General features: G+C 48.5%; 1 protein-coding gene across 1 annotated transcript; it reads left to right on the top strand.

Annotated features, from left to right (window-relative positions):
- The first annotated feature begins 3,725 nt into the window (after positions 1–3,725).
- Positions 3,726–8,889, top strand: LRRC58 (leucine rich repeat containing 58). Its single transcript, XM_075263349.1, has 4 exons — positions 3,726–4,482; positions 5,764–5,892; positions 6,191–6,468; positions 7,743–8,889. The coding sequence occupies exons 1-4, from the start codon at positions 4,031–4,033 to the stop codon at positions 7,937–7,939; spliced, it is 1,056 nt and encodes a 351-aa protein (XP_075119450.1). The 5' UTR covers positions 3,726–4,030; the 3' UTR covers positions 7,940–8,889.
- Positions 8,890–12,269: the final 3,380 nt, after the last annotated feature.

The following is a 12,269-nucleotide window of genomic DNA, read 5'->3' on the forward strand; positions in this document are numbered from 1 at the left end:
TACACAAATTAGAGAAGCATCACATGATTTTTCAAACAGTGCCAATACTTTTGTCCACCCCCTTTTTTATGTTTGGTGTGGAATTATATCCAATTTGGCTTTTTGACAATTCTTTTTGTGGTTTTCCATTGCAGACAAATTAAATGAAGATAATACCAAAGAATTTGTGATTGCAATCATTTTCTGGAAGAACATAAGTATTATCTGACAGAATTGCAGGGGTGCCATTACTTTTGGCCAACACTGTAGTGGCAAAACTTTAGAGAGCATTTCTCAGCCAAAAAATGGCCATATTTGCATATGTAGTCCATGACATTTTGGTCCAGAATGAAATGATCTATTAAATTAGACTAAGTTGTCTGAATAGGTACTGTCCATTGAAAGCATACCTGTCAATAAAACAAAGCCCACTCTCCGTCCTCCTACAGGTCTACATGTAGTAGATTCAGAAATGTATTTTACTTCCTAATGCTGTTCCTAGTGTGATGTCATCGCTGTGCTGTGTGCTCTCAGCCAATTAGATGTTTTGCCTGGTGCTCCTTCTCCCCTCTCACAGCAGGAGTCTCAGAGATGGAGATATTGCAGGCATGTCCCTCTCTTCAGAGAATAGCTGAGGAGGTCTGTGAACAGGCAGGAAGGGGGCGCTACAGTGACATGAGAATATGATGTATATATATAAGATATAATACAGATATATTCATATGTATAAGCAGAGGACACTGCGCACAGTAATGGTCAATATGGCAGCCTTTAGATCTCCCAGAATGGTTGGCCACCAACTTCACAAGAGCCTGGAATAATAGACTATTGTATGAAGGGAGGGAGGGGGGGGAGCAGCTCGGACGATCCTTATCCTCTTTTCATTGGTTTAGAGGACTAAGTGATGGACTGAGGGTGGAACCTGCAAGACGGTATAAAAAGGACCCTCATCTGTCAGTGGAGAGTGGCTACAAAGAGCGCCACCCGATGAAGGACCCGCCACATTCAGATATCACACTGACAGCATTGCAGACTATGTTGGTGTTTTTCAACCTTTTCAGACTTGACACCCCTGGAAAATAACAAACATTCCTCAAAGACCCTATCAAATAATTTTTACCCAATGATAAAAAAACATCCTTAGCACACGGATAACGGTGCATTAAGAGGTGCACTCATTCCCCGAACCAGAATGTCGCGGCCGCCTGGCTGGCTTCCAAGGTATCCCTGATGGGAATCGATAGCCTATGAGTATTAGGACAAAGCAGCTAGGAGGTTATTGATTGGTCCATGGAAACCCCTTGGACCCCACAATCTCACAGGATGGGGGCCGAGTGGATGAAAGAAAGAGCACCCCCACCACATCACAGCATCTGAGGGGTTAATCTGCCATATCTGGAGTATTTTCTGACATCCGCAGTTAGTCCTGGGTCTCGGTTGTAGCCAGAACTCCTGTACTGGACTATTACAGCGCAGATCAGTACAATGTACGCTGCAGAGTAGGAAGGGGTTAAAGAACCCATCATCTGTCAGCCAGGTGTCACAAAGGTCAATTTGTGGTTTAAAAAAAAAAAAAAAAAAAATGGGGCATCAGGTAGCGCTACCATTTCCAAATCATCTGCATTTTCCTGCTTCATCGTAGGGCTCTTTCTCCGTTCCCGATTTCTTGGTGTGGTAGGTGTGATGTGGTGAGAGCAGGGGAAAAAGAGAACAGCAGGGGAGAGGAGGAGAGGGAAGGACTGTGGAGGAACCAGGAGGGGACATGAAACTGTGGAGGAACCAGGAGGGGACATGAAACTGTGGGGGAACCAGGAGGGGACGTGAAACTGTGGGGGAACCAGGAAGGGACGTGAAACTGTGGAGGAACCAGGAGGGGACATGAAACTGTGGGGGAACCAGGAGGGGACATGAAACTGTGGGGGAACCAGGAGGGGACGTGAAACTGTGGGGAACCATAAAGGGATATGCAACTGTGGGGGGACCAGGAGGGGACGTGAAACTGTGGAGGAACCAAGAGGGGACATGAAACTGGGGGAGGAACCAGGAGGGGACATGAAACTGTGGAGGAACCAAGAGGGGACATGAAACTGTGGAGGAACCAAAAGGGGACATGAAACTGTGGGGGGACCAGGAGGGGACATGAAACTGTGGGGGGACCAGGAGGGGACATGAAACTGTGGGGGAACCACAATGGGATATGAAACTGTGGAGGAACCAGGAGGGGACGTGAAACTGTGGAGGAACCAGGAGGGGACATGAAACTGTGGGGGAACCAGGAGGGGACATGAAACTGTTGGGAACCACAATGGGATATGAAACTGTGGGGAACCAGGAGGTGACATGAAACTGTAGGGAATAAGGAGGGGACATGAAATTGTGGGGGGGACTAAGACGGTAACATGAAATTGTGGGGGAACCAGGAGGGGACGTGAAACTGTGGGAGAACGAAAAGGGGATGTGAAACTGTGGAGGGACAAGAAGGGGACATGAAACTAAGGAGGGACCAGGAGGGGAAATTAAACTGAGGGGGAACCAAGAGGGGACGTGAAACTGTGGAGAATCAGGAGGGGACATGAAATTGTGGAGGGACCAAGAGGGGACATGAAACTGTAGTGAAACTGGAAGGGACATGAAACTGTGGAGGGACCAGGAGGAGAAATTAAACTGTGGCGGAATCAGGAGGGGACATGAAACTGGTCCACCATTTTTTTTTTTACAAAGGGCCCTGATGATTTCGCCTCTAGTTGTCAGAAACCCAACTGTATGACAACCCTGACCTCAGATCTAGTGAGTCAGATTTACAGCCACTTAAAGGGATTGTCCAGGCTACAATTGTATTCTTCACCGGGGGGGAGATGAAAATTTTTCTTAAAGGGATTCTGTCATTGGTGTCAATGGTTTTGAGATAAAGATTCCTGGATAGCGTTTAAAAAGCCTATTCTACTACTACCTTATTTTTTTCGATTCTCCACGCCATTCCGTTATAATCCTGGTTAATTACTTTATGTAAATGAGCACCGTGGGCGTTCCCCAGGGCCTCCGAGCACCCCCACGTCATACCTTTATTCTGGCCATTGCTTGTGCCCCATCTGACCCTCTCCCCCCTGGATGTTCTTCCTGCCAGATCGCATTGCTGAATTTGAATTCTCGGGCTTGCGCAATTTTGCAGCGTTCTGAGCGGTACTACGCAAGCCTGAGCGCCATTTTGTTGTAGCTCACTATAGACCTCAGCATACTGCTCAGTAGTAGTAGAATGTCCAGGAGTGTCTTTATATCTCAAAACCACTGACACCAATGACAGAATCCCTCTAAAAACTTCTGTCCCCGCTGTACATGGCAGCCACAGGGAAAAGGACCTGGGAGGTCACAGGGGGCGACGACTTCTGCAAAGGAAGGACTCACCCCGGGGACAGGGGAGTTTGGGGTGATGTGTGTGTGTGTGGGGGGTATTTTTTTCTCCTCCCCGACCAAATTATAAATACACTTTTAGCCTGGACAAGCCCTTTAAGCCCCCCCCCCCCAAGGTAATCAGTATGTAATATGTATGACACAGACTCCGTTCTCTCCCCGCTTTGGCTCAGAGATCAGCGGCGCCCGTCACGCGCTTGTTCTCTGGTTTTTCCGCTGAGTCACGTTGTTCCCCCGTCACGTGGTCTCTTCTCCTCCCACATGAGCCCACCCCCTGGTGTCACCACGACAGCCCCGCCCCCCTGTATAATGACACCAGAGCCCTGGACGTTGCCTCATATCCGCCCCTTCATACAGGTTGCGGGGCCCGGCAGCCCCCACAGCGGCCCCAGCACTGAACACTGCGGCTCCGGACAGGGCCTGCTATCCAGGTTCCGGGGCTCGGCTCGGTGGGACTTGCATAAGATTCCGGGGAGATTGCGGCAGGTCAGGGCTGAGAAGACTGCGGGGTCTCCGGAGCTTCCTAGCAGGGATTTGGGCTGAAGTTGTGTCCACAGTTGGTGCTGGTCCCTGACACTACCAGGGAGGCCCCTAGAGGTGCGTTACATTGAGGGGCCCCGTTGTCTGAGTGGCCCCTGAAGCCATGGAGGGCCCGGAGCCCGCAGAGGGGGAGCAGGTGGTGAATCTGTCCCGCCTGGGGCTGGAGAACCTGAGCCTGGAGCAGGTGTCTGCGGAGCGGAGGAGGGAGGCCCAGCAGCTGCTGTTACCCCACAACCGCCTGCTGGTGCTGCCGCCCTGCGTGGCCGCCTTCTCCCAGCTGCTGCTGCTGGACCTCAGCAACAATGGCCTGGCCTATATCGGGGACGAGATCCTGGGACTGACCCGGCTGAAGACCCTACTGGCCAAGAACAACCGCCTGGACGAGTCCTCGCTGCCCAAGGAGATGGGCGCCATGCAGCTGGAGGTGGTCAACCTCAGCGGGAACCAGTTTGAGGAGCTCCCCAGCCAATTTCTTCAGATGCCCACCCTCAAGACGCTGTCCCTGGGGGGCAACCGGCTAAAGACCATCCCCGCTGAAATTGAGAACATCACCAGGTACGGTATGAAGGGACAGCGCTGGCCATGCACCTCCTGGAGACCGGACATATGAGGCCAACAGTATATGGCGTGTCTATAATAACCTGTTGTAGGACTACAACTCTCAGCATGCACTGACCTAGTATCACGGCTGTTTATAATCACCGACTGTAGGACTACATCTCTCAGCATGCACTGACCTAGTATCACGGGTGCTTATAATCACCGACTGTAGGACTACAACTCTCAGCATGCCCTTGCATAATATAAGGGGTGTCTATAATCACTGACTGTCGGACTACATCTCCCAGCATGACCTGACAGGATACAATGTACAGAATATCTATAGTTACTGGCTTTATAACTTCTATTCCCAGCAAGACTTGACACAGTTCATTAACCCTTTATAGCTGGATATTATGGGTCAGTTTTCGACAACGTCTCACTTTATGCTTTTTACGGATGCCATGGAGAAAATGCTGCAATTGTTTTTTTTGGGGGGGCTGCAGCTGGTCTGTAATGACCGCCACTCTGGGGCGATATGTCCGACCCTGTACACGGATGGTTATGGATCTAAGCAATGTTGCTTTCCACACATCCTGCTACTACTACTCCCTGCATGCAGCATTCTGCTGTTTCCACCATGTGAACAGCGCATATGTGCAGGGACCTGAGCTGACCGCCTGCCATGTATCCGCTAACTTTCCATTCCATCAGTGTGCACCACATGACTGTTCACATCATAAACCTCTGTCATTCACATTGTAGGGGGTCTCTGGCCAGTGGGGGGCGCAATGTCACATCCTGAATGACCTGTAAATCCATCACTCTGCCTGTGTGTCAGTCTGAACGTTTTCTATAAGACCCCCCCCAGCCAAGAACCACACAGGATCCCCTGCAGTGAGTGCTGTGCCACTGCCGTCCACCTGGGGGCTCCCTCTCTCCTCCTGTCATTGGAATGTGCTGAATTCTTCTTCCTGGAATTTAATGTACAGGCTTTCCTGGAAGGGGTTAATCTGCGTCTTCTCTGCCAGGTGCTGTTTCCAGGTTCATCGGGACCATAGTAAGTGTGTACAAAGGTGAGGGCCGTGGCGGTGGCGTATCCTCCAGACGAGCAATCACATGACCCACTGACACCTTGTATCACAATGCTGTGACAACCTCCTGTTAATCCTTCAGCCGACCAACACTTACAGCTGCTCCAGTCACTTGTGCTTGGATGTCACGGACACCTCAGTTTTGGGGTGCTTGGACATTGTGCATACAGGCATCCCCTAATCCGTCCTCTTTGTCTTACAGCTTGGAGTTCCTATACCTGGGAGGGAATTTCATCTCGTACATCCCCCCGGAGCTTGCCAACCTGCGTTACCTGAGCTGCCTGGTGCTGTGCGATAACCGGATACAGAGCGTCCCCCCACAGCTGGCACAGTAAGTACCATCTTCCCCCTACCTTGGTGAATCCTAAGGTGCTGTTCACATGAGTAGAAGTAGCTTCCAGAGTCCATAGTATATCAGTGGTCTGGTCCCAGCTGCTGTCCTGAAATTGTGGTACAGATCCCTTCCACTAGGTGGTGCACACCAGAGTTACCTTACCATCTTCAGCAGGGTCAATATTAGTGCAACAAAGGGAGAGCGCCACCAAGAGGATGTCCTGATCACAGGACACGACTTATGCTGTGCTGTAGTCCCCCATTATGGTCTCACCTCCTTTGTCTGCTGCCTCCAGGTTACACTCTTTGCGGTCCCTCAGCCTCCACAACAACCTCCTCACCTACCTGCCCCGTGAGATCCTGAGCCTGGTGCGTCTGCAGGAGCTGAGTCTGCGCGGAAATCCTCTGGTGGTGAGATTTGTACGAGACCTGACCTACACTACACCCACGTTACTGGAGCTGGCGGGCCGAACCATCAAGAGCCGCAGCATCCCCTACAGTCCATGGGAGCTGCCCGAAAACCTTGTGAGATACCTCGACTTAGCCAGCAAGTGTCCCAACCCCAAGTGCGGAGGTGAGTGCAGCTCTGAAGTATAATATAAGTAATGTATGTACACGATGATTGTACCAGCAGAATAGTGAGCACAGCTCTGGAGTATAATATAAGATAAGTAATGTATGTACACAGTGACTGTACCAGCAGAATAGTGAGCGCAGCTCTGGGGTATAATACAGGATAAGTAATGTAATGTATGTACACAGTAACTGCACCAGCAGAATAGTGAGCGCAGCTCTGGGGTATAATACAGGATAAGTAATGTAATGTATGTACACAGTGACTGTACCAGCAGAATAGTGAGCGCAGCTCTGGAGTATAATACAGGATAAGTAATGTAATGTATGTACACAGTGACTGTACCAGCAGAATAGTGAGCGCAGCTCTGGAGTATAATACAGGATAAGTAATGTATGTACACAGTGACTGTACCAGCAGAATAGTGAGCGCAGCTCTGGAGTATAATACAGGATCAGTAATGTAATGTATGTACACAGTGACTGCACCAGCAGAATAGTGAGCGCAGCTCTGGAGTATAATACAGGATAAGTATTGTAATGTATGTACACAGTGACTGTACCAGCAGAATAGTGAGCGCAGCTCTGGAGTATAATACAGGATAAGTAATGTAATGTATGTACACAGTGACTGCACCAGCAGAATAGTGAGCGCAGCTCTGGAGTATAATACAGGATACGTAATGTAATGTATGTACACAGTGACTGCACCAGCAGAATAGTGAGTGCAGCTCTGGAGTATAATACAGGATAAGTAATGTAATGTATGTACACAGTGACTGTACCAGCAGAATAGTGAGCGCAGCTCTGGAGTATAATACAGGATAAGTAATGTATGTACACAGTGACTGTACCAGCAGAATAGTGAGTGCAGCTCTGGAGTATAATACAGGATAAGTAATGTAATGTATGTACACAGTGACTGTACCAGCAGAATAGTGAGTGCAGCTCTGGAGTATAATACAGGATACGTAATGTAATGTAATGTATGTACACAGTGACTGCACCAGCAGAATAGTGAGCGCAGCTCTGGAGTATAATACAGGATAAGTAATGTTTTTCAGGATCTGTGTTGCTGCCATTCTGGTTGCAGATTTAAAGATGTTAGTGACATCAGAGTCAGATTCTCGGTGGGGGAGGGGGGTTAGGTATGCTGTATTGCTCTTGTATACTATTGGGCACAGATGCCCCTTTATCTTTGACGTTGTTGGGGTTCTTCTGAGTTGGCTCCAGTGAGTAACCCGTCCCCTCTGATGTCTTTTCTCCCCCTCACAGGCGTGTACTTTGACAGCTGCGTACGTCACATAAAGTTCGTAGATTTCTGCGGGAAGTACCGGCTCCCGCTGATGCATTACCTCTGCTCCCCGGAGTGTTCCTCGCCCAGCAGCTCCGTCTCCTCACAGAGTGAGTCTGACTCAGAGGATGAGGCCAGTGTCGCCGCCCGCAGGATGCAGAAAGTACTTTTGGGCTGAACGTGCCCTGTATGGACTCCTGAAGCTTCCAGAAACCTACAGACTGGTTAAGACTTTTACCCTTGATCCAGTTTGATGTGAATCTACCAGTGCCAGGATCTGACCTCGCCACATCCTGCGCAGCGGCCGCCATTGTACCGTCAGCTCCTCTAAACAGGAGGAAACGTAACTGTTATGGGCGGTCTCTACAGCGATGTAGGGCGACTGCAGCTGATTTTCACGGCAGTGGCCTCTTGAACAGCGCTGGTCATGTGACTGACTCAATCGCCTCTTATTCGGAGCTGTTACCGCCGGACTTCATTCAGCCGCTGCGCCCAGGACTTCGGAGAACCTTGTGTTCTAGCACTTTATTGACCTGTGGCTCTGCAGCTGCTCTGAGACTACAAATCCCAGCATGTCCTGCCTCGTCTACTCTCATGTGCCTTAGTATTAACATAGCTGTTTATAAGCAGAAGGTTGTTTAATGCATTGAGCGCCCCTAGTGGGCAGCTGCCGTACAGCATTAGTTCACTTCCTTCCTACACGGAGGTGTCATATGTGTATACCGTGTGTGCTGGCCGCCATTAGTCGGATGAGCAGCGTTTGCCTTAGATACTGACTTGTTAAGGAAAGTCCTGATTTTCTTAATTCTGAAAGGGGTGGAGCATAACACTAGGGGTGTGGCCTATTTATATGAAACTCATGAATTTTAATTACTACGTGTACATTACTTAGCCCCCTTCTTCACAAGATACTGGTCTCATGTTCGTCACCATATCCTTAAGTGATTATAATAAACGCCGCCCCTTTAAGAGATAAAGACAAGCCGAAAGTCTTATAAATTCTCCTGCCCTCTGTAGATGAAGAGTGGTATTGCAACCAGTATTATCAGACCCAATGTCCACAAAACAGATATCATAGAAGGATGTTGTCTACTAATCCACAAGATGAATAAAGTTGGGTAGATTTGACTTGTGGTCTGTTGACTCCACACTGTTTAAAGCTAACAAACCTAGTAGGTGAATGCTGAATATACATGCATGCATGCATGACTGAGCTGAGTGTGCATGTCATCTGCCCTTGCTCCCTCCAGACACTTCCTTCTTTTTCTCCCCCATGACTTATTAGGTTATTCCCCTGTGAGATTGGTCACTTTGATAGCCTGATTCCCTCCAGGTCAAGGCTGGAGAGGCTCAGCCCAATACACGTGTGCATGTCATCCAAGGGGGTCGACTCCTCTGCCATTGCTCCTTCCAGACTCTTCCTTCTTTCCCCCTCTCAGGCTCCTTCTTCGTACACATTGGAAAGTCCGCTGATCCCACTGACCTTCACCTCTTCCATGGCCATCTTAAGACCTCTTCACTGACACTTACCTTGTGGTCCTTGCATCTTTAGGATCTCTGCTTACGCTCAGTGAATGGTTACAATGTGTCCTGAGGGCCGCTGATACACAGTAACAGGCCCTGCAGCTGTTTCCATTCACTTCCAGTAAGCGAGATACAGCTATAAAATCTGTATTCAGCTGCCTGGCAGAGAGCGCTATATCCAGCATGTACAAGATGCTTCCTCCCCTCCCCCACACTGCCTACCCTTATTACATGGCCGCCCTGACGTGTTCAGATCAGGCTGGTGATGACAGGACGGATCTTCACTTCATCTCTGGGATTTATTCAGAGGAGACAAAAGAATCCTGATAAATGTCACGTATGGCTTGTTTTACACTTTTTACAGCTGAGGGTTTGTTACAACTGTATTTGGTGAAGACATTTCTCTTAGGTTCGGTTCACATTTGCGTTCGGTATTCTGTTCGTGGAGTCCGCTTGGGGACCCCCCTGAACGGAAACCTATAAGCATTAAAAAGCGGTTAGCTAAGAAACCACACGGACCCCAGAGACTATAATGGGATCTGTGTGGTTTCCGTTACAAGTGGTGCTTGTAACAAACCCTCAGCTGTGAAAAGTATTATGCGGCGTTCACACTTGTGCCACTGTCCACCCACTGTGATTCTGCCTAAATCCCTGGAAAAACTGCGTAGGTGCGGCTCGCTGGTGGTCAGTTTAAAACTCATTAATTTCATTGGGGTTTTTACAGAAGACCGCTGGTGTCCGTATGCCGCCTCTCTGCCGTCAAACAGGTTTTTTTTTCCATGGACAGAAAGTCCTGTATGTCCGACTGTGTGTCCATGCAAAATAAACAAAACAGTTTTACGGCAGAGAGGCGGCATACGGACACCGGCGGTCTTCTGTAAAAACCCCAATGAAATGAATGAGTTTTGAAACTGACCGCCAGCGAGCCGTCCCTCTGCAGTTTTTCCAGGGGTGTAGATAGAATCATGGGAGGAGGACAGCGGCCTTAGTGTGAACGCCACAGTTAGTCACTCACATTTTGGGACTTGTAGTTCCACCAGGCTCCACAGTCATGATGAGCGGGCTCTAGAGTAATACCAGTTAGCAGCCACCAGAGGGCGCTCCACATTGCTGTATCTATTTACAATAGATATAAATATTGATAGGCATAGTAGGCATCCTATAGGCCATGCAACAGATGGCGCTAGAGGGTCGGCTTTCCATTCCTTTTCAGACAGAGCCTATTTCAACGCCAGATCAGCAAACCCAATGAAATGGTGGGGGCCGCAGAGCCCGACACCCTGAAGATGGGCACCATCCATGTATTCATACTATCCAAGTATGTGCATGCAAGAACAACTAATGACCATTATGCCTATACTGACTGTCACCCAACTTTCTAAAGACCCCAAAGAGCTTATTAACTAAACTGTGTTCTATTTCTTCCTGCTACCCCTTCTTGTGTGTCAGTATACTTTCATTCTGGCATTATATTCATGAAGCTCAGGATAAACAGCAATTAAGATTTAAATAAAGGATGGAGTTCAGTATGTTTGGGGACATTATAATGGCGGCTATATCTAGATGTCACCCAGCGTCGGTGGAGAATATGAGCAGTGTGAACACTGCAGCTTATATTATATGTATGCTGAGTCATGTGAAAAATAGTCGTTTTTACAAATAATTTACAGATTTGTCATTCTATGATTTGGAATAAAGTAAGTGCCCCCTCTCTGTAATCCCTGATATTGCCTGCTGTGACCCCGCAGCCCCACATTGACCTCTCTGACCTCACCCATTCCCTGTATTTAGTTGGCGCAGGGTTTGATGCCGGAGGGGTCACCGGGTAACCTGGACCTGCTGAACTGGAATGTGGCTGTCACTGGCCAGGGAAGAGTCCGATGACAGGTGGGTGACGGCCCAGGTTTCTACGACGACATCAACACCTGGGCTGCTCCCTCCCAGCAGGTAACAGGGTGTGACCCAGGCAGGAGGATCGGGATTAGAGAAGTGATGATGAGCGCTGGATACGAGGGATGGAAGAAGGCGATGCGAGTGTCACGTTACCTGCTGGAGACCAAGTAACATTATACGAGAGCGGCACGGGGCGCACATCAGCGAGAATCCTGTAAGGAGGAGATGGAGCCGGTATTATGTGAGTGCCACAAAATTGTGACTGACTGTAACAATGTATCAGTGTGACTGAGTGTAATATATCAACTTGACTACCACAATGTATCTGTGTGACTGAGTGTAATAGTATATCAATGTGACTACAACACTGTATCTGTGTGACTGTAACAATTTATCAGTGTGACTGAGTGTAATATATCAACATGACTACCGCAATGTATCTGTATGACTGTTACAGTATATCAGCGTGGCTAGGACAACCTATCTGTGTGACTGTAACAATGTATCAGTGACTACGACAATACAGTATGTCTGTGACCGGGTTGAACCCGTTGCATTACACCGATATCTTTAGGCTGTGGGCGCACACTGCAGAAAAGCTGTGGTGTTTGCTGTAGATTTTTGAGCCAAAGCCAGGAATGTCTTCATGAAGAATGTGAAATATAGCGGCACTTTTATACTTCATGCTGCTAAATCCAATCCTGACTGTGGCTGAAAAGCTGCAGTAACATCTACAACTGAACACTCAGCTTTTCTGCAATGTGAATCCTTGGTCTTATTTCTGGCTAACAGTCACAAATTTACAACCTATCTATTGCCCGAAGGTCACTGAGTTTAGGAAATATCAGCTGTGTATAATGTGGCCGAGATCACACGGCCTACTGCAGAAACAAGCCCAATCTTCTGCTACATGTGAACATACCCTAACTGAGGCGTGAGGTGCCTGGTGCTGGATTATATTCATTACTGGTCCACTGTGACACGTCTTCTGCTGTAGGGGAACAGATATCCATCACTACATGTCCAGCACCTTCTGCCTTTAATACATTTCCAATATCTCCATAGCTGTCAGTGAATGGAAACCTTCCAGA

Source organism: Leptodactylus fuscus, chromosome 2 (assembly GCF_031893055.1).
Source record: "Leptodactylus fuscus isolate aLepFus1 chromosome 2, aLepFus1.hap2, whole genome shotgun sequence".
NCBI classification, from domain to species: Eukaryota; Metazoa; Chordata; class Amphibia; order Anura; family Leptodactylidae; genus Leptodactylus; species Leptodactylus fuscus.

Bases quoted from the DNA above. Each gene is read 5' to 3' on its own strand.
- LRRC58 (XM_075263349.1), top strand. From the start codon at position 4,031: ATGGAGGGCCCGGAGCCCGCAGAGGGGGAGCAGGTGGTGAATCTGTCC. The intron at 4,483-5,763 runs GTACGGTATGAA...TTTGTCTTACAG, and splicing joins GAAATTGAGAACATCACCAG to CTTGGAGTTCCTATACCTGG. The intron at 5,893-6,190 runs GTAAGTACCATC...TGCTGCCTCCAG, and splicing joins GTCCCCCCACAGCTGGCACA to GTTACACTCTTTGCGGTCCC.